The 22,752-nt window shown below is 40.8% G+C and overlaps 1 protein-coding gene across 5 annotated transcripts in view; it reads right to left on the minus strand.

Moving 5' to 3' along the window:
- Positions 1 to 22,752, minus strand: part of THSD7B (thrombospondin type 1 domain containing 7B) — a 293,426-nt gene that overhangs the window by 13,776 nt on the left and 256,898 nt on the right. For all 5 annotated transcript variants that reach the window (XM_052674802.1, XM_052674807.1, XM_052674806.1 and 2 more), the window contains 6 exons: positions 19,089 to 19,222; positions 18,204 to 18,357; positions 7,845 to 7,986; positions 6,381 to 6,496; positions 6,133 to 6,250; positions 702 to 847 (listed from right to left, as the gene is read on the minus strand). In XM_052674802.1, the coding sequence (XP_052530762.1) occupies positions 702 to 847; positions 6,133 to 6,250; positions 6,381 to 6,496; positions 7,845 to 7,986; positions 18,204 to 18,357; positions 19,089 to 19,222 (810 nt within the window). The remainder of the gene's footprint in view (positions 1 to 701; positions 848 to 6,132; positions 6,251 to 6,380; positions 6,497 to 7,844; positions 7,987 to 18,203; positions 18,358 to 19,088; positions 19,223 to 22,752) is intronic.

Raw genomic sequence — 22,752 nt, forward strand, 5'->3', positions numbered from 1 at the left:
CACTTCCACTTTGGTCTTCCATTTCCTACATTTGGCAATATGGAAAATCAGGCAGGGGCCTGTGCATAGGTCCTGTGCCACAACCACAGCAAACAGGGCTCTCAGCAGCCCAAGCGGGCTTCATCATGTCTGAGAAACTCACACAAGCTGCCCATTAGTTACCAATTAATCTATTTGAATACAGGAGACGTCAAGTAACAGCTAAGGAGAGAAGAAAAAGCGCAGGGGGAAAAAATATCAATTCAAGGCTGACAATGGCCAATGGCAGTGGGAGAACGACTGCAGCGTGGAGGGCAGAGCCCACATTGACTCCAGCCATTCTCTAGCTGTTAAAAAGAGCAAGAAGGAGCCCACAATCCTTGCAGGAACACTATTGCAGGAAAAAACCTAAAAAACCTCCTATATTGTTCTTAGAAGAAGAGACAAGCTATTTTCTCGTTAGAGTAGCTTTATATAACTAAATTATAGGTCACCACAACTATGCTTGCTCAAGCACATTCACTCCATAAATCTTCTTTAATACAACTATAAGCTCACACTACATGAACTTATATTGCTATAAATCGCTGCTGCCAGCTGAGAGACCACGCGCACAGGTTTACATGCCCGAATTTCCCCTGTGTCTCCAACAACTGGAAAAGAAACGCCTCCCTCTCAACAAGGAAGATCTATGGCTACCCCAAGGTGGCTGTGAGCCGTACCTGGAGTCTGCAGGGCGACCAGGGCCCAAGATGCCAGCTGTAGCAGGGCTTCACCGGGCAGCTGCGGTGCTGGCTGAGCTGTGCTGGGCAGGGCCGGCCCTCGGCCGCAGCCTTCAGCAGCACGGTGCGCCCGCGCACCATCTGGCCTGCGGAGAGAAGAGATGGCAGTCAGCAGGAAGGAATGGATCTAGGGGTCAGCATGGTTACAAGCTCATCTTCCATCAATAAAAATGCTCTTTTTCAAAACAAACAAACAAAAATAATAAAGCAATTATTGGAGAAGACTATTCGGCTGATACGGATGCAATTACCGATCTTCTGCCGCGCGATGCAGTTGCTGATATTTCTGAGCACAGTTTTGTTTAAACACAGTTTTGTATGTTTCCCAAATATGTTATTTGTTTATGCAATACAGTTAAACACTTGACTAAATCCTGATTATTAAATACGACAGGAAAATAATTCCTATGGAAGCATCATTTCTACCCCTGTCCATTCAATATGTTTCTAGAGATTTTTAACAAATGAAATCTTCCTTTTATGACCAATTATGTGCACCTGATTTGAAAACTGCGAACACCCTAATGGCTATTACCGTCCATAACCACTTCTGCCATTTCCATTAAAATCCTATTTATTATTGGTGAAAACTTCTTCAGCTACTGAATGGAAAAAGCAATTATGTTACCACTTTTGAAATAATAAAACTGAATGCACTCATTAAAGTTACAGCAATTCCATTTCCTTTTCTTTTGCTGTCCGTTTCTATCCAGGAATGTTTTCACTCAAAATGATTCAATTAGAATCCTGGCTCCAATTAAAAAGAAAACTGGAAAAAAGCCCTTATGCAATGGAAGGCATAAGATTGTGCTATGGATAAATCTTCTGCCTCGCCTCTCAACAGACGGGGATTTGAGAAACAGTTAAAAAATAGGGAAAAGGATTCAGTAATAAGAGCACACCCATGCAAAACAGGTGCAAGCCATAATTGCTAGCTCCCTGACCAGGAAAGAGAGCATGCTTTGCAGTGAAGTATTCCCATTTGTATTTCAGCCATTTAGTTACCATCTTGGGTACTGCCATCATGAATGTCACTACAAGTAGGGCTTCCCAAAAAAAATCTGGCAAGTGAAAATTAAAAGCACACTCACCTGAAAATGCTACTGACACATCTCAGTGAGTTTTCTTACCTGTCCAATGCTATTCCCTCGTTCTTACCCACTGAATTCCATTTTTAAACCCATTTAAACCAATTTTAAGACTTTTTCCTTTTCGAGTTCTAATCCTCTGGACCAAGTTTGTAACAGAAGTGATGATAAAAGCTCTTATCCACATGACTGTGCATCCAGCCATTGTAGAATTAGATACATTAGGAGGTGGAAAAAACCCTCCTAGCTGAGAACAGAAAAAAGGTAAGGTGCACCAGGAGAGCAACCATTCTGCTGCTAGCACATGGAAAGAGAGGGTTGCAGCAATGGAACTCAGATACCAAGGTACTTGTAAGCAGGAGAATGAGAGAAGACCAAGGGACGTGATGCTGCTTACTCCAGAATGGGAAGTTGTGCGAACCAGCCACTAGCACATTCAGGGATGCTGCAACCAGCAGAGATATGCAGCTCATAAAATTAGGCTGACTGTTAGCATGTAGCTCTGTGAGATCTAGGAACTGATTAGCAATGGAAAAGGTTCTTAGAGAAAGCAGGAAAGCTACAGCTGTGGGGTTTGCAGGAGACAGCACAGGGGATGCCTGGGGCAAGCAGTTCACTGCTGAGCCCCACAGGCATGAGCTGGAAAGTGGCAGCCACAGCTCCGAGTTAAAGATCTGAGCTCATGTGGAGGGGCTCAAAACCCTGAAGTATTCATCAAGCTATTTTAATTAAAGACGTAATTTCCTTTTATACTCTCCGCTTAACAACTTTCTAACAAACTGTAAATGGGAAGATCACAGGATAAAAATCCCGATTTTCCTTTAAAGAGGAACTAACAACCATTATGTTTTTATTTACATCTTATTTCCCCACAGTGGGTTATCCAAACCATTTAAAATCACTGCATTCACAATGGTCATATGGTGTTTGCCTCATTTCTCCTACCTCTTCCTTCCCATACCGTGAAAAAATCATGAAAGAAATTTTGCCTAAGAACTTCTGTTGAAATGTCTCTTGGGTGCAATCACTGCAGTGGATCTCTTAAAGCTCTGTGGTTTATTTCCTCACTCTATAAACATTACCTAGGTGCTCCATTGCCGCTCAAGGAGCAGAAAAACTCCACCTGTCTTTTCTCTCTAAATACCTTATTTTTTACTATCTATGCAGAACAGAAACTCCACGCATCTAAATTCATTTGCTTCCAACACAAACTCCAGGATAGAAAAGTAATCTTAGCTCTTTCTTTAATTGCCTGATGATTTTTTCCTTAATTTTGCAATGAATTAGCCACAGGTCTGTCTCCTCTGCTCTACAGCATTAAATGGGTGCTGAAAATTGAAAATAAGAAATAATTACTTGGGGATATTTACACAGCAGTGTGTGTTAAACCCTGGGTAACTCAGGTTAAGTCCCACCATTTATCTGACAAGGTCACTTTCCTATGTGACAAGGCATAGGTTTAGTTGCTTTTATACTATTTAACACAGCTGTAGGAGAGAAATTATACCAGACTGGAAAATACTTACTTAGAAAAGTACAATTTCCCCGGCATTCACTTGCCTCAATAAAGGAAATACATCCTGCGGGGAAACATCTTTTTCCAACATGTTGCTAGTAGCTTTAATCCTAGGAGCACCATGCATTAACCAGGACTACACAACTTTCTGTAACAGTGCAGCAACTGGCACGAGGAAGCCCTGCTATGTAACACCAAGTCAGTCTCAGGCCCCAGCCAGCATCCAGAGCAGATGCTGCACAGAACCACAGCTGCAACAAGCAAAATGTGCTACACGTCTCCGCAGGCTCAGTGCAGGCAGGGAAGAGATCTATTTTACTCATCATCATTTATAAAAATCAATATATTCGCCTTCGGCTGCTGTGTACCAGAACCATGTTAGATGTCAGAGCCACATACACAGCAGCACCACATCGTGTTTGAATGCATTGTTCCATAAAATAAAACCTGGGCAAGAAAAAGGCGCCATCCATTAAAATATACCACAGCAAACCAAATTACTGGAAGAAAAGGACAGAATGAAAACGTTAGCAGCGTTGCTTGAGTTAAGAAACATGTGAAAGCATAAATCTAGCAACACTAAATTTTGATCTCAATGATATTTAAATTATTTTTCCCTTTGAAATTGTTTCTGGTACTTCAGAGGACCCTTTACATGCTCTCCAAGAAAGCCAGAAAAGCAGAATGTTTTTCTGAGTGAACAGGAGAAGAGCAGAGCCAGTAACAGCACACACAGCTGATATGCTGTGAATTATTTCTGAGAAGTGTGCATTTAAGTCCTACAGTTATTGGCTTTATCAAAAAGTGGGCAATTATTTGTTTGGCAAAGGGAAGCAGAATCAGTGTTTACTACTCCATATTCCCACAGCTTGTTTGCTATCATCCTTTGGTTTCCTGTGTCTAATTTGAGGCTTAATCCTATTCTCACAAATGCTAAAGAGAAACTCATGGTGCAGTATTGCAGCCTGTCAACATTTGGGAAGGAAAGCTGCATGATACTCATCTGTGAAGTACCACCTGTGAGGGGGTACATCGGTAATGACTTCTCTATTGATACTACCATTAGTAGTATTTATAGCCAACTGGAAGATAAAGAAGCTGAAGGGAAGGTTTCTGCTGCTGGAAAAACACAAGAGGCCAAGCTACAGGACTGGTGAAAAGGCACCTCCATCTCCTGTGTTTCGGATCAGAATTCAAGGTAGGTTTCAGAGATGTTTACTGTCTGTACATTCACAGAACAGTAACCTTCAGCTTTTGAATCATACATGTGTACAGCCTGATCTGCTCTAATTAATTTTCTACTCACTGTATAACACTTATTTTGTCTGTGAAGCAGAAGATGACCCAGATTGAACTAAGCTTGTGTTTGACTATGTGGTTTAATTATCTTTAATGTGGCTTGACATCCCCAGCAAGGAACTCTCAGAAGAGCTCCACTTCTGCAGGGCACTGAAGACTTCAGTTTGCTCAGTCCCTGCAGATGCCCAGCTTTGGCTTAGGACACAATGCAAGTATTTACTCCTTAAATGCATTACCAACCATCAATTCTTTAACTAGCCTTTAGGATTTGGATGAGCATTTCAGGATCAGGAATACGAGGTATGCCTCTATTACGTATATACAAGGTATGCACATCTCTTTGCAGACTGCACAGTCTGAGTGCTCAAGAGAAAAACACCTTCAGGCATTACACAGGACAAACTGCTCCATTAATCATGCTAAAAGCCATAAGGAAGTTACAACTTGCTTTTGCACTATTTATTTCAGTGAGTGATTGAACACTCCAAAAACATTCTTATGTCCATTCAGCAACATGAGCATTAACTCTCCAAAATGGATTTTGAAGGAAAAATGAACTTTGGAATGAATAGTATTCCTAGATTTTAAAATACTATCTATGAATTATTCATTTATATTAAGAGAGCACTGTTTTACAACAGGGCTAAAATCTCAGCAAAGAAAGAACGTCCCTCATCCAAATATTAAGCTTCTTCTGTAACATGTTTTGATTTCTGAAATCAATCTGAAGAGATCATTTAATGGAAGTTACAAACTTTTTTCTTTTTGATCTTCAGTGAATTTGGTTTAAGTATTTCCTGTATGTCTGATGCAATCTACAAGCCTGGGAAATAATACCATGAGCGTATTTGGAATACAATCTTCAATGCATTTCCTCGTATCAACACTGAAAGTTTTGTTTAACTCATACAGAAGTAAGGAAGGCCCTAATCCTCTTGCTTTTTCTACTTAGGTGAGCAGTACGGACTACATAAAACTTTGCTGAAGTTACTGGAGTCATACAAACACAAAGGGGGCTGGTCACAGGATGGATACAGCAACATGTAGTAACTCAAGAACAATATTCTTACTGTTTTTTTCTTCAATTTGATTTCACTATGTAGCTAAAAGTAATATGAAAAGCTTTTTATATCTATCAGGAATCCTGTAACTCCCTAGCATTTCTGCTAACTCTAAGCACTCACTTTATCTGGGAGGGGTTAGTGTTTCCAATGGCTGAATTCTGAAAGTTTAAATTAAATAACAAAATAATCATTGAGGCTGAAAAAGACCACTAAGGTCATCTAGTCCAACTGTCAACTCATCATCACCGTGCCCACTAAGTCAGGTCCCACCTTCCGGCATCTCTACTTGTTTCCTTTGAAAACAGCCTGTTACATCTCCATAACCCCTGCGGGCTGTCTGAAGCACGTCAAATGTTGAATTTCTATGGTGTGTGGTAGAAGGGGAAGGCCAGGAGGGCACTCACCACCGGAGCCACACGTCTGGGAGCACTGCGACCAGGCCGACCACGCCGATAGCCGGCAGTCCACCACGCACTGCACCACGCACTCGCTGCTCGTCTCCACCGGCTTCTCCAGGCGACGCTGTCGGCGAGCAACAAAATGCACACGTAAGCCATAACCAGGGCGACATCATGCTGCTGAGGGGCAGAAAATTAGGAGAATTCAATTAATGTTTGCCCGTCTCTCCGCGGCGCGCGGCTTCTCTCTTCACCTGCTCGCAGTGCCGTGCACTGACCGTCTCCCCATCGCTGCGCACGCAGCTCAGGAGCCGCTTCCGAACTCCTCGCCCGCACGTCGCGTTCCCGTTGAGCTGGCACGTGCTCCAGGCTGCAGGCACAAGACATAGCACTCTGCTGTAACTCGCCTTCGAGTTACACTTCACCATGTTAGCTCGTATCGAACCCAAGAAGAAAGCACACAAAAGGAAGTTGCTCTTCAGTAAAAGCGAGGCTCAGATTTGAAGCTCAGAGCTTCCGCACGCAGATAATCCTGAACAAAACCAATACACCACGGTGCACAGAAAACTGTTAAATGCTGATAAAGCGTATCAATTAAACCCAGTTGGTGCGTTTGCAGGGCTGTATTGTCAGAAGGAAAGCTTCACTTTGATAAAGTAGCTGTGGAAGTTTCTGAAAAGCAACTATAATTTCATCCGTTTTATGTCTCAAAGCAAAGCTTCCCATTATTTCAAATAGAGCTCAAGTACTCGTGAACTAAAACAGACATTACTAGGAGGAGAGAATTCATATCGTATTGCTAGTCCAAAATTACAAGGAGCAGTATGCAAGCGAAGCAAAATAAGCCATAAAACACCATTTAAAATAAACAAAAAACATAACACGCACAACTAAAATTTCCATACACCAGCAAGAAATAGGAAGCGTACCAGCAGAAAAACATATTACTTTGTCTTCCACCTTTGATAAACATCAATGCATAACTGTTCTTCATTTCTGAAATACGGTGCTAAAAAAAGGTTTCATCATCATGCTGTCTGTACTTCTCAGGCTCGGTTTGTATTCAGGTGTAACAGTTTCTGCAGCTCTGCTCTCCTCCCCACCAGTCTACAAGTTCATCTCAGATCTCCTCTTAGTATCTTTCTCAATGATCTGAGTTAGTCAAAATAAAAGGGCTCGCACTTTTTCTTTTTGCTAGTTCATATGAAACAGATCTAATTGCTCCTGACTAAGGCCAAAACAGTGTATTTTGCTTTCAATATCCTATGCCCACCCAGATAAGCTGTATCACCTCCAAATCAGACTTCTGCTGGGTATTATTGCCTTCCCTGGAATCATACATGTTACATTCTCTTGTAACTGGAGCTTTGCACACAGTTCTGCTGATGCCCAAACAAACAAAGAGATCCCATTTGACTTGTTCTATTTCCAGCACACACACAATGATAACTGCTAAAATCCTACATTTATCCATTAACCTGTAGAAATGTAGGCATGTAATTAGTGTTAGTGAAATTAGTGATGTCGGCAAGTAAGCCTTGTAATGACAAGGCTGAAACCAACACAGCAAGCAAACATAACTAACAACACAACTGGAGAAAGCCTTTAAGGACCTGGGTCTTTTACATATAGATAATTAGGAAAGCAGAACATCAGTTTAAAGTGCACTGTAATTTGTGTCCCTTCCTGGAAAGAATAGATTGGAAAATTATACCTACCTGTTAGATTGTACTGATACTGGAAGCAGTTTTGGTTAAGAATACACGGTTTCATTTGTGAATCTTCAGGACAGGGCTTTCTACTGACAGGAGATCTTAGCACTTGCCGAGATCGGGTTTGCACAGTACTTGGATCACACACCTGCATACAGAAGTGATGGACAGCACAAGAGACCCCGATGAATACACAGACATGGCACTGGGGCTGTCACAAGCACACCCACAGTGCTGAGAGAGAGTTGTGCTTACAAGATGGGGTGACTTTTTACAGCCTGTGACATGATATGCTGACGTCAGGCTGGTTATAACCCAGGATTCTGCTTGTTCACATAGTCACATGAGTATGAGCCAAGTGAAGTCTATTTTCATTTGTCCTTGTGCATCACAGGCACTGCAGATGTTTGTTCTCACCAGCCTTCCATCCCTACTTCTGGTTTCCATTTCAGTTGTCCTCTTAGCAACAGTGACCAAATGCTTCCAGTCTTACAACATCCCCTCTGTGGTGAGGACAGCACCTGCTCACTATCTACCCTCCAGAACATGAGGGACGTAAGGACATAACCTCTTCTCAGTTCACACAGAGGTGCCACCCACTTCTGCCCACACATGACTTCTGGTTTGGACCAGAGAGAGCTGTGTCACTGCCGTGTGCCCAGCTTAGTTGTCGTGCCCACATCACACTGCCTGGGGAGGACGGAGTCACAGTGCTGAAAATTAAATGGCTGTGGCAGTGATCAGGGCTAATTGGTGGTTAAAAGCACTACAGACAGCTGTTTTGTCTCATTAAATGATCTCATAAAAAAGTATAAATAGGCTTATTCTGAAGCTAGGGTGATTATGGAAGCATATAATGGCCTTTTTAGCTGTAAGGCTGGGATAGAACACCAGCCCCGAGGGCTCTGGCCCACTGAGCCTCAGCAGAGCTCTTCCACAGTCCCACAAAGCAGGCAAGTGAGAGTGGTCCCAGCAAACCTAAAGGAAATGAATCCCAATTAAATAAATCTCTATTATCCAGAGGCATTTACTGAACAAGATGACCTATTTAATTCCTAACAGTCTCTCATTAGGACCAAAGATTGCTCTGGAACAGCAAAGAAAATGAAGAAAACAAAACATGTAGAAAAATATTTTCATAAGTGATTGAGAATTTAAAACGTGATTTTTCTGTAGAATCTTCTAAATAAAATAAAATAAAAAAACTAACAGCTTAAAGCCACAGGCTTATTATCATGCTACTAAGTGCTGTCAAACACTGAACCCTGCATGGGTGAAAGTATGGATAATTTCTGTACTGTGAATATTAAACAGAGATGTCATGGCACTGCAGCATAAAATGTCAGACTGCTGTAAACTGGATTAGTAGCACAGATGATAGCATTAACAAAACAGAATAAATATCAGAACAAACAGGAAAAGTTCTGGTCTGCTTTTAAAACAGTTGTCAAGGTGTGTGTCCCTTAATGCTTATATTACATGAAGGAAATTGTGTTATGTTCTGATTGTTGACATACATCTTGTCAAACCATTTTAAACGGTAATCTTATTTGAATATCCACGCTCATCTAAAACAACTAATTGTTCTCAATTGTCTGAAAATGAAACCTGTGCTGTTTACCAATAGTTTATGGCCTTCTCCACAACCAGTCTGCTCATCCTCACAGTAATAGCTTAAATGACTTGACCATTTAGAAGAAACAAAAAAAATCAAAGCAGGTATTTCTGTAGCTACTGCTAATTAATTTTCTTCTGCATTTTTACCGAAGGAAAAGAAACAAATCAACGAACACTAGGAAAGAAGTTGAGTTTGTGCCAGCTCCAAAATACCTGCCTTTGCTCCCTTTCCAAAAACAACCCACCTGTAGGCAGACAATATGCATAATTTGTAGATAAGTAACTGCTTTTAATAAAACAGTATTGTCTAGCACGCATCCTGCTGTGCACAATTACAGGGCCTTGATGCAGTTCAGCACTGTGTGGTATTCATACTGTTGCAGCCACCCAGCAGTCCTGGCTAGCCAGGCAATTTTCCCTCTCGGATGTCCTTTTAGTGGAACAGTGAAACAGCCCCGACTCCAACAGGTTGAGATGTATCTCACATTTGCCAGGATCTGAACAAATGAGGAGTTTACTGCAGATCTGAAGCTGGCATTCTCACTGCACTGATGAGCCACCTTGTTGAGGAGCCAGGGTTGATACGATAAGCAACTCACTTTTACCTGTTCTGAATAATAAAGAATCTCTGTCGCAAAAGTGTTCATTTAATCAAGCCGAGGACACGGGAAACATGCAAAAATTCAAAGTCTGCAAACTGTAACTAATATCCTGTAATATTATTTGTTGAGTTTCTCTTTACGTCAATTGAGAAGTCAATTTAGTTTTATAATTGATTTTCTGGCCTTACTCTTTCAAGTTAACTATGTAAAAAATTGAACCAAATATATATGGAACTGAATAAGCAGCAGGATGGAATGGCTAGCAAAGAAAAAGATGAAAGCTGGAATTTTCAAAGGAGCAAGAGGGAGCCGAGCATCCAACCACCGCGGAATCTCAATAGGGTTGGGTGCACAACTCCTGCAGGACTCCACAAAAATCCCAGGCTGGAAAAATAAAATACTGTACGGCAAAGAATAAGGAATGGCTTTGGAAACCCGAAGTAGTTAGAGGATGTAAACAGCAAAAGTTAAAGAAGAGAGATTGTTTCTCGTGGGGAAATACTGAGAGCATTAACAAGAAATAAAGAAACACATCAGCTGCTAGGCAGGAGGAACTGTTACAGAGCTAACCAAGATCTGGGCAAGACTACAGAAAGGCTTGATTCTGAGTATTCTCACAGATGTAGAAAAGGACAGTCAACCTGACTACTCAAAAATAATATTCCATATGAAACAGTACAGGTGCCATTCCATCAGTGAGTGGTGCTTCTCAGGTGTTGGTATTGAGGCTGGCACTACCTAACTTCTTGTCCTGAGGAGAAGGATTTGGAAGTGCTGGTTGATGAAAAATTCAACATGAGCCAGCAATGTGTGCTTGCAGCTCAGAAAGCCAACTGTATGCTGGGCTGCATCAAAAAAGGGGTGGGTGGCCAGCAGGGCAAGGGAGGAAATTCCTCTCTGCTTTGCCCCTGTAAGCATCTGGAGTACCGTGTCCAGACCTTGGGCTTTCAGCACAAGAGTGACGTGGAACTATTGGAGCAGGTCCAGAGGAGGCCACAAAGACACTCAGAGGGCTGGAGCACCACTCCCATGAAGAAAAGCTGAAACAGATAACCTTGTTCAGCTTGGAGAAGAGAAGGCTCCAGGGAATCCTCATTGCAGCCTTCCATTACCTAAAGGAGGCCTGCCCAAAAGTTGGGAAGGGATTTCTTACAAGGGCACGTAGAGAAAAGAAAAGGGGTAAAGGTTTTAAACTGGAAAAGGATAGATTTCTTATCCCACTAGGAAACCAAGTTTATTCTCACAAGCATATATGAATCCACTTTATTTTTTTTTAATAAACAGAAAGTGCATCAGCCCTTTTCTAAGCACTTTCATTTCCAATTCCTCTCTTTTCATTAAACAGTGTGGTACTTTAAAAGGCATAATTTTACTTCATGTCATTCCACTAATAAATACTATTTTTACTGACTGTAGATTTAGCTTTTCATTATTAATTTTACATAAAGTTGGACATTCCCTCTTGTAAGTAGTTGGGTTTGTGCTCAGCATCAGCCAGTGCAGTATATACAGCAAAAGGAAAATGAAAGAAGAAAAGGTGCAGTCAGCATCACTGTTCAGAGATAGGCAGGTATGTACAATTACAGTATGCCGTTGTGGGAATTAAATTTTGACTTGTTTTTTTTAGATCATCTCCTTACAGTTATGCTATTTATTTTTATGCCTGTGGGAGGATTTGGCGTGTAACAACTAGCTTAAATTGGGTATTATAGAAATCTTTCTACCCTGAAAGTCAAGGTGACAGATTTAGACTGATTTATGAAGGTAGATTTAGACTGTGTCAGAGCTAGAAGATGGCCAAACTGAGTGCAATGCAGAAGCTGAAGCCCTCCATGCCATGCTTGTATGGATCTCACTGATCTGTGATGGGGTCCAGCTCTTGCACACAGCTCAGGTATACGAAATGAGACAAGAAAGTGGGCTCAAATTCTGCCTCTGGCTTGAGTGTAAAGGGCTGGGTCTTGACTCCAAAGACAGCTCCAGCAAACTGCAATGAGAATAGCTCTGGAGAGATGCCAGACCACATGAAACCAAGACTCTGCTCTGCCAGAGGGTTGGGCCTGCAACGAAGGACAATTTAGTCTTGCTTCTACCTGAGAATCATGAGAGCTTACTATCTGCTTGGCCAGTGGAAAATCTTTGTCTATTTTCTATCTTTATTCAGGGAAAATCTACTTTCTGCACCACCCAGGCTATAGATTTCTGCCTGTACAAGTTAGAGATTTCTGGATCAAAGAAGGAGGATGAATATGGATGTTGACTGGCAATAAATATAAGAGAGAAAACAAGAAATGCTATGATGCATGAAAGCAGAAGGTACAGATGTTGTAACTTTATGTACCTTCCAGGTTAAGTGCCAACTAATTTTGGCACTTAGCTTTACAGACAGTGTTGGTTGTTGGTTTTATTCCAGACTCCTCCTGGATGACTGTAAGCAATGGAGTGTGCAATTCAGGCACATACTTCCTTTGATATAGCTGGTAGACATGGAATTAATTTCTAGATGGTAATAATAATGGGCATGTAACTCAAGTCACAATTCATATCTTACAAATCATACAGCACATCTTAGAGCATAAGGACATCATACACTGACAGCAAGTTTCTTTACATGCATAACTCGACTGTCCCCTACTTTACTGCATTAAATCTCACTGTTTTCATTATTCTTTTCTATCAATTGTGAAAAAGCTGAGTTTGAGCCCAGCATCTACAGACAAGATTATATATACGATAACAAAAAGAAAACATCCTGAGGCACTGGTAGATACATATCATGTTAAGAGAGGAATGAATTGGTGTCTTTCCTAAAGGACTATTCACTTGAGAAACTATAAAAGCCATCTTCTTGATTCTACAGAGGAATTCTTGGCATTATATCTACTGCATTTTTTAGTATTTCTTTTAGCCAGTCACATTTTTCTTGCATGACCACTTGACACTATTTTAAGCTAATATGAAAAGTGAGGGATATAAACATACACAAAGAATGTACCCAGCCTTTGCTCCAGACAATAGCAGAACAGACGAAGTATAGAAAGTTTGCTCTGGAAGAAAAGGATGCAAAATAAAATAAAGGTTTCATAAGGTTATGAAATCTAAGTCCTTGAGGAAGGGTTGTTAACGTTGCACATTAATATATTCTATCAGACTTTCTTTGTGGTGGATTTAAAAAGCTGTCCACTGATCTAGGCTTTCACATGCATCATAATTGTTCAGCATAAAGGTTGTAACCCAGTAACAGAAAGCCCTTTAAGCTGCTTTATTTATCAAATGGCTTGTATTAAGCACGCTGCTCTATAAATAGCTGGCCACGTTATATTTAAAAGTCTATTCATAAGGAAACATGCAACCTCAAACTAAGGTAAATGCGTTGGCAGCAACAAGGTTTAACTATTTTTAACACTGCAATGAACCACTGTATTGTTCATGCAGACGTGGATGTTTCAGAACAATTTAACAATCCCCTTACAGTAACACGAGCAGTCCTTTAAAATGAAAATGCACTTATGTAGACTTCCTTTTTGAGATGTATCTAAGTTCTGAAACTCACTTGCATACTTACATAACTGTTATTTATTTTATAAACATTTTTAATAAAGGTGAATAAAACAAAACAACAAACCTAAAATATGTATATAAATCACTAACTTTTTTGATAAAACCATCTCAAAAAAAAATCAGGTCATACCTATGGACAAAGAACAATGTATGTTCATCCAGGAAAGCATTAGGCCAGCATGATTCTTATTCTTGAATTAAATGAATTATCCCCTGGTCTAGAAATTAAACTCTATTCAATCCTCATTCTTCAACCCAATACCCATAATACCCAGATCCTCTGTCAAGCTTACATGTGAAGTTACCAGTTGAGATGAAGATCCAGTAATGCATGCAATGAACCGCAAAACCTACAAATGAGTCCTCGATTTCTTTTCCAATTGGTGTAGGAGGAAAGCACTTCCAAACCATAACAACTCAGACTCACACCTGAGATGAAAGTCACTGTGAAACCTGTGAGTCAGCTGTATTGCCTGCTGCCACTTTTAGTACAAGCAGTTATCTGAATATTGCACACACCTCACAGATTCAGGAGAATAATAAATCAGTTGTTACAAGTCCTGAGCACTGTAAATGGCTATTGATCCAGGAGGAAAATGCTCACTGAAATAGGGACAGCTGCTCTCATTCGCTTGACATGTAACCCCCTCTAATTAACTAATTTCAGACCTCTTAGAATTTGCTGCTAGGAAAACCAACAGATGAGGCAAACATGAAGGCCACTCAGATCCGACAGTAGGGCTGTGACTGCTATCCACAAGGTAGCAGACAGCTAACAAAAAAAAAAATTGAGGTAATTATTTCAGGGACTTGTAGCACAACTCACATATTAACTCATTTCAAGAGTGCTTTGATGAATTCAATTGAAGTCAATTAATTATATTTCCAAGTCAGATGAAGACAAAGTCAAGACACTGCAGGTAGTGCCTGTTATTCGATCACTGAATATTTAACAGAGATGATAGGATTTCAGCTTCCAGATTGTTTAGCTGGGTCTTTGAGCAATCAAGTGATGATGTCTGACTAAACACGCTATTGTAGCCGGAATGAATATGAAATCTCTGAAGCAAAATGCAAGTCAATCTAATTTGCTCATGATTTTTTTTTCTAACTAACTACCAAGCTTCAAACTGTTATTTTAATGGCTTTAAAGCCTTGATATTTAACTTACATGGGTGTTACTTAGCGACAAAGAAGAAAACTTTATGAGCCAAAAAATAGTCTTCAATCAGAGAGAAAACCATTTTAAATTTCTTCTTACAATAGAGAATGTGAGAGTAAAAGAGAAGCTTTAAATCAGTAATTATGAGTTTCTTGAATCCAGCAAAGAGACAGAACCTCAAAAGTAATCTTGAGGTATTACATTTCAGACAGTTGCATTTCTGGGTCACAGCAAAGTGCCATTAGAGGAAATACAATTTATATTTGTGTAGCAATGTTAAATAGCAGCATGATCAAGATGCAAAAATTGCAATTCAATTGAAAAATCTACATAAAGGAATGGTGGCAGCGCCTTGAACTAAGAAAAATGCCCCTACAAAGAGTAATACTAAAAAGGAATCAAGAAACCAAAAGGAATACAACCACAGCTGCATGCTTTTGTAGAAAGAAGTATTGAAGAAAATACTTCCTATTGACAAAGCAGTCACCACCTTTATGACTCATTGATTTCAATATGATTCAAGATCATTTACCATCTTGAAAGTACAAAATCCACATGGGAAGAGTACTGCTACGAGATAAAACAGAAGTAATAAAGTAGTACCCCAGAAAGTATCCAGGGTATACAATGACATATTGACAAAGGGTAAACTGGATAATCTAAAAGGCCTTTTTATATTTGGCTGATAAAGCTTAGTTATTCCGCTATCAGGATGAATTTATTATCAACACTATAAAATTGGAGCAGAACACCAAAGTGAGTGGAAAAGAATTCTCACGTGACCAAATCTTAGGTAAATATCTTGAACCAAAGAGCTACTCAGTCAAAGATGATGCTGAAATTGGAGTTGCTCATTTCTTACAAACTGGAATTTGTCAAGTTTCATAAATCCTCTTTATCTCCTGTAAGCCAAACACAGCCAGAGATTCAGGAGGATTTCCCAGAATGCTCTTTGGCAGATGCCTCACAAGAGTTCTAGGTCTAACATAACGCCAACTATTTTGCAATGAAATGTAAATGTGTTCGAAAGAAAAGTAACAAGGCTGTATGGTTTGTCTTTTCTGTTTAAGCATGAAGTGATCCTTCAAAAGTTTTAAGTTACCTGGGGAGCCATACTTAGGAAATGTATTTTCAGTGAATATACAAAAAGTGTTTTGCACATTCTCTGAGGATGGGCATTTACTTGCAGCATGAGGTGAGTTGGAAATCATGCAGGTGTTTATCACCTACTGAGTAAAATTCCCTCAAAAAAACTGAACAGGCAATCCTAAAGAGCTAGAGGCTTTACATAGACCAACTTATTGACGTGCCACTCCATAGCAAGAGACTTGATGCAGACTGGAGGCACAACAGGTTTGACCAAAATGATGTTTGGCTCCAGGTGCAAACTTTTATATTTGGGTGGTTTTTTGCAGTGCCTCCATGCAAGACCCAAATCCAACCTCCCAGCTATAATGGAGTCATCCAACGGACTATACGTAGATCTTCTCTTAAAGATGAAATGAGAAACTCCATTGACTCCATTGCCTTTGTAACTCCATTCACTATGTTCACCAGTGCATGGCCATTCTTGGCTGCCACCTTTTCCCTGTGACAACTGAAGAGGCTGAGGGTTGCTTTAATCATCCTTGTGCTGGCAGTGCCTCACTCCTGGCCATTCAGTTACCCTCAATCCCTGCCCCATGTACAGAATGAATAAACATTATTTTCACAGAAGGGTCATTCTGGACGTATAGCAAATCCAGTGCTTGCCTTAGAGTTATTAAGCATCTGCAGTCTGGGAGGAACTGTGCTGTGTGGCCCTCTTAAAACCAAAGGAACACAAACAGCCCATGTAGCTATAAAAGTGAGACAGTGCTGCTGTAAACTCTTCAAAGGGAGGGTTTTATTTGTCTATAAAACTTCAAGCTGTTTATTGCTTTGTATCTGGACAGAACTATTTAAACACATGCTCTATCCACACACAGTCATCTCTGTTTCACAACAAAGCATTGCAGAACAGCTTGTGAAAGCATATTGTTCAGTTAATTGCATTGGCAGGCAGACACCCTCATATTTATGAATTAACATCTCCCATGGCAGAACGATGTACAAGGAGAAATGAGGACTGTGGCACATGAGCCTGGAAGCACCAAAAGTTATGTCACCTGATGGAGTATCATCCCATCAGGCTTTGTTGTGGTCATCCCTTTGTGCTTCTGTGAGCTGTAGAGACTTCACCATTGCAGTAAAGGAGTCTTCCACCAAAAACTCAGGGTGTCTTAAGGATATTAGGATGCCTCAAGCAGTCCTTCATAACAAACTCACTAATGTGACTGAAAAATACCCAACAGCTTTGAGAAGCTGCATTAGTTACTGCAAGCTGAAGTGAAGAAAATCTATTTCTGAAAACAAGTTAATGGCAAAGAAACAGCCCAACCAGGGTGGGACTTTGAAAGGATCTGTATCGGTTGCAAGCGAATTCTACTTAATCGAAGCTGATCTGCTCAGGAGGAGGTGAATACAGGAAATGAAACGCAAGCTTTCATTTGACATGTTCTTACTGAGTATATCGATAGCCTACACAAAATATTACAGGAGGAAATTACCTATGTCAGCAGTACTACAAGTATCTGTCCAATAACCACTTGGACTTTTGATAATGGCCTTGTTAATGTAGGGGCAGTGAATATTTCTACCACTTAAGTATGTCACAAAACCACTTAGAATTAACCTAGCACCTATTTCAACACTAACCAGAGAGAAACGATAGCTTTCAAATCGCATGCCTGGAGGCCAGAGAGTTTTCACAGGGCAAAATTTGCAGCTTCTTTCCATCTTGGACAGTTAAAAAACTAACAAACAACAGAAAGCATTTGGCAGCGGTTGCATAATTCAGAGAGCTTAGAGTATTTTGTGACATAACAAACTGTTCACACATCTTGCTGCCGTACCCTTGTTACTACTGCCTCAAATCTTCCTTCAGGGTTTTTGGAGGAGGAGATGCTAGACAGAAATACTGTCTTTTTGAGAAGAGAGAGCTGTAATTCCCTCCAGCCTAAGATCTGTCTGGAAGAGTGCCACCACCCCTAACCATGAGAGATATGCACCACACACAGAGCGCTCCCCTGAGTAGGGGGACACAAACAGACACTTAACCACAACACAATGCCGATCCTGTCACCTGCTGTGCTTGTTTGGATCCTCACCTGTGAAAGGGTGGATTGAATTGTCACAGACATACCTATGTGTTTTACTAAGTAATTATCTAGAGCTCAGTCTCTGTAGAAATAAAGAAATCTCCAGATTCAACCACGTAGGCAGTAGGATCCATGAAAATGTATTTACTTTGTTGTTAGAAATTAATTCTTTCACACAACGGTTGAAGGACAAAGAATACAACATGAGGAACTTTCCACTGGAACCTCAGCCAGGAAAACCTACCTGTGGACACGTGCTCCATGGTCCCCAGTCAGACACTGCACACTCATTGGGGCAGTACAAGCTGCACTTCCGAATTTCACTTGGGATTTCAGCCTTATTGCACAGGGTGTTGGGTACAGTTTCCCCTCCATGGTCTTCTGTAGTACTTACACACCTACACAGAAAACATTAATTTTTGTTTGAGTTTAATCAGCTTATTACAGAAGTGACAGATGTCAGCAGGTCTGCACAACTCCAGATAGGACACTGTATGTAACACAAAGCTGTACGCATTAAGTCAAAGTGATGAATTAATGGTGTCAACAAGCCAAATTGAAATGCTATGCACATGATGGACTTCTGTGATTCAGGTTTCAATAAATACTGTAAATAAATATTTAAAGCTTCATACAAGGAGCTTTTAACTTTGATTGGAAGACACATGAATGAAGAGAAAATGACAACCAGAAAGAACAAACCTTTGTACTCCCATTAGTAACATCCTCACATTTAGAAATCACAGTATTTGCCAAGCCTAGGGAATGAATACTTACTGATAATGAACACCACTCCAGTTAACACTGTGCTATTACTTAGGGAATATGTTAGCAATGAGAATATGGAGGCTATGCAGGTCAGGAGTGTGCTGTACCTGTATGGCATTTAGGTTAAAGAATTCTAATTTAAACATCATGCCTTCTTCATGAAAGAAATCTTAATCATAACACAAGGCTTCATCTCTCAGTGCTTTCCCTGTTAATCATCATACAGACACGCACGTTTCTTTTCATCTGAAATACTTTGGACTTAACAACATACCCACTGTCACTTAGCCAGTTGTTTCAGCTTTATGCAAGCATGTTTGAGCTCTTTATAATTTGCAATTGTGCTTTTGTCTTCACGCACCTGACTTTCCTCGTTTGTATTCCTTCTCCACAGTGGAGGGAATTTTGTTCACTGTTGATTTTGCACGGAGACCACGGTTCGACTACCCAAGAATACTGATTGCACTCAGTGTAGCATGGGACTGCCTCGTACACCTGCCAGAAAAAAGAATCAAAACTATTCATTTGAACTATCCGGGTCAGCATCTCTGCAGAAACACCTCAGCCAAAACAACAAAAGAGTAGACTGAAAAACATCCTATCATCTGCTCCTTATGCTCTAAGTGTTATCATATCTTTAAGTTCATTTATTCATTATTGACTTGCCAGGGGATTTCTAAGTATATGATAAACTGTAGTATGCATGCAGCATCTTAGGATGCAGGATAAACAAGTTATTCTCTAAAGCCAGAGCAGGAATTCCATTACAATTTCATTTGCTCAGACTGCTCTCACTATAATCTATCATGTCATTCACTGGGACCATATGCACCGCATCATTTTCATGTTTCAAAAGGTACATGTTTAAAATCTGCACTCATTTGCCTGTGCTTCTAGCATATCCTGGTAAGTAATTTAACACAACCTACAAATTTCATCTTTATACACAAAACCATAAATGCTAGTGACTTTTCTCTAACATATCTCTCAATCAAACACGACTGTGTATTCACCTGAACTACAGTATCTATGCAGAAAGAAAAATACAACCAAATACTGAGAAAAATAACACAAAAGCTTGATAAAGATTTCTTTTGATGCTCAGCATTCAATCTGGTTGAAGCAGCACACTGAGGAGCAGTACTTCAGCAGATTTCTAGGTTTAAACAAATGAATGTTTCAACAGTTCTGTTACTGTAATGAATAAAACTTACTTGTTTTGAACCAATCTGCCTGCAGAAGCTGATCTGAAGATAGAACATTCTCTCTTGCTGCCCCTCAAAAACACAGCCTACCTAAGATTTCTTCTTCAGCAAGCGAAAATTTCCATGGCCATGCTGCTGTCATCGGTACCAGTCTCACTGATAAAATAACTGTAGACTCATCCACCCCACCCCTCACATAAAGAATTTCAGCTACACATTTGATTTACAGCTTCATTTTAAAATAATAGCTTATGACTATAGCAATAATGAAATCTTATTTGCAATATTTTGCAGGTGAAGGATGGGGAGATCGGCTTGAGAAGAGAACCAGTGCCTCATCGGCACGTTAACTTCCTATCAGATGAGAAGAAGGTAACTTGCTAAAGATACACAGGTATATCTATATGCATAGCAGCTAAGTCTCAGGTGTCAGCTATTCACTAATTAGCTGTGCAGTCACACTCATTGCATGAAACGATACACACAGGAGCAAAGCAAGGAAGCACCTGTGGGTGGGAGTTGTGCTCCCAGCCCAGCCTGCAGGCACAGGGGGCTGTAGCAGTGTGTTGAGAAGCAGGCACAGTCCCAACAGATGGATGTAGAGACTCAGGGTCTTTGCTCTATGGGGGGAAAAGCAGCTACACTCTGCCTGAATTGTTTGACTAAACACTGCTTTCTACAGGAGATATTTGTGAGAAATGTGTGCTTTAGGCATAAGCAGAGTTTTCCCTAAGGGATGGAGGTGAACAACACCAGAATGCAAACACCATGAGTACCTCAGCACCCAGCCCACAGCAAGGAGTGAGCTACAGCTGCTCCTGCACCAGCCCAGACCAAAGGCTTGGCACTGCCGCCTTGTGAGCGCAGTCACCTCTCACCTTCTGGTTTACAGTCAGTTATATATGGAAAACCCATGCAGCCCATTTGCAGACAGTAGAGAACTAACATCAGGAATTTACAACACTTATATTTTGATGGTCAAAATGTGTGGTATTTGCCATTCGTGGCACATTTTTGTATAAGAAAACCAGCAGGGTTTGGGAAGGGATGGGATGCCACATGAACTAAAACCCACCTGAGGAAACACGCACAGGCAAAATAAAAAGATGATACACAGTTAACAGTGATGTGAAGTGATACCTCAAATGCACTCTCTTGGAAAGCAGGCAGGGCTGCAATAATAAAGCTGTTAATGTAGCATTTGTATTCTGGTGCCTAGTCGTGTCAAGCCTGTGCGACCGCATGGGGAGCCTCATCTCTCTCCCTGGAGACAGCTGCAGGTTTGTACAAGCTGAGCAGGGCACGCACACGGACAACAGCACACAGCACCAGCCACACAATATCAGCAGAGCCCAAAGGACCAACTCAAACCCTGCAGCTCTTGCTTCGCGTGCTGGCCCCAAAGAGCCCACAAACACGGCAGTCTGCAGCTCAGTTGCTCCTTGCATCTACATCATTAAAGTTAGGACTCCCATCAAACCACCCTCCCGTGCAGAACCTTTCCCTAACCCACACCTGAGCCTCCTCAGATGTCCTGTTGCTGACACCAGAGAGCAGAGCTCCCTATGAGAGCTGCAGCTGCCCCTCAGCCTCTTCTCTCTGAGCCCGACAAACCCAGGGAGCTCAGCTGCTCCTCACGCACCTTGATCCTACGCGTGCTTCCTGTGGACCTCTCTTGGATTCAAGTTGATAGGCTCGGGCCAACACGCCTGAGCCAGAGCAGGCTGGGATAATACACCACTCCTCTTCCCAAGCACAAACACAACAGCTCCTGGGAAAACAACCCACTTAATGCTCACTGCTGCCAAACTTACACAAACCTACTATGCAGTGCACTTAGAAAACCCTTACCAGTGAACATCCAACATTGGTGCAGAGCTGCATGGCTGCACTGCATCTCCTGAAGGATGGAAGCTAGAACAAGATGCAGGGATGAGCAGAGGGCTCTGTAACTCAGCACTGCTCGCTGTATCACTCTCTGTAACCACAACTAATCTGAGATATATTAACACCTGAGTCCTAAAATCAAATTGATAGGCACGGTCCAAAGGAATTAAGGGCAAGAAAGATAGAAGTTCTCTTGTGCTTAGATGTTTGGACTTTTCATTAGAAGGTAAGTATGTTTTTTGGGACACAAACCACTGTAGGTTTGTTCTGAAAAAAAAAAAAAAAAAAAAAGAAGCCAGTTCTTACTCACTCCAATGCAAACCCTAAGTTCTTCCTAAAGTATCTTGGATTCCTACACAACATGCAGAAGTTAGCATTTATATATATCTGTTTTTTATCATTTTTTTTTTTTTTAATAGCTCATACTTACCTTCTAATGAAAAGTCCAAACATCTAAGCACAAGAGAACTTTTATGTAATTAACAGCACCCTGAAATGTATTTATTTACATGGAGGTCAGTAATAACAATGATCTCCCAAAGGACATACAGGAAAAAGTACACTTGCCAAACTGATGTGATTCATTAAAAGAAATTCCTAGCTGTATTTTGGGTAGCTTTCCTGATGAGCACCTCCAGCTTAAACCAGAACAAGGTTCAACACTTCTGAAAATCACAGCAACTTCATATTCCAGTGAACATCAAGATTTATTGTCCCTCAAGGTAAATATTGACTCTGGTTTTCCCTCAGTCAATATTTTAGTTTTCAAGACAGTAAATCTCAGTGTTCACCTCAACTAAAGTCAATATCTGCTTATTATATTAGAACAACCAAACTGATCACTGTAGCAGTTGCCTGAGACACTGAGGACTACCTCTGTGCTATTCACTTCTAACAAAAATGGGCTAAACTCATTGCTAACGTAAGTCCATT

The sequence above is a fragment of the Tympanuchus pallidicinctus genome, unplaced genomic scaffold, assembly GCF_026119805.1.
Source record: "Tympanuchus pallidicinctus isolate F22 unplaced genomic scaffold, pur_lepc_1.0 scaffold15, whole genome shotgun sequence".
Classification (NCBI taxonomy): domain Eukaryota; kingdom Metazoa; phylum Chordata; class Aves; order Galliformes; family Phasianidae; genus Tympanuchus; species Tympanuchus pallidicinctus.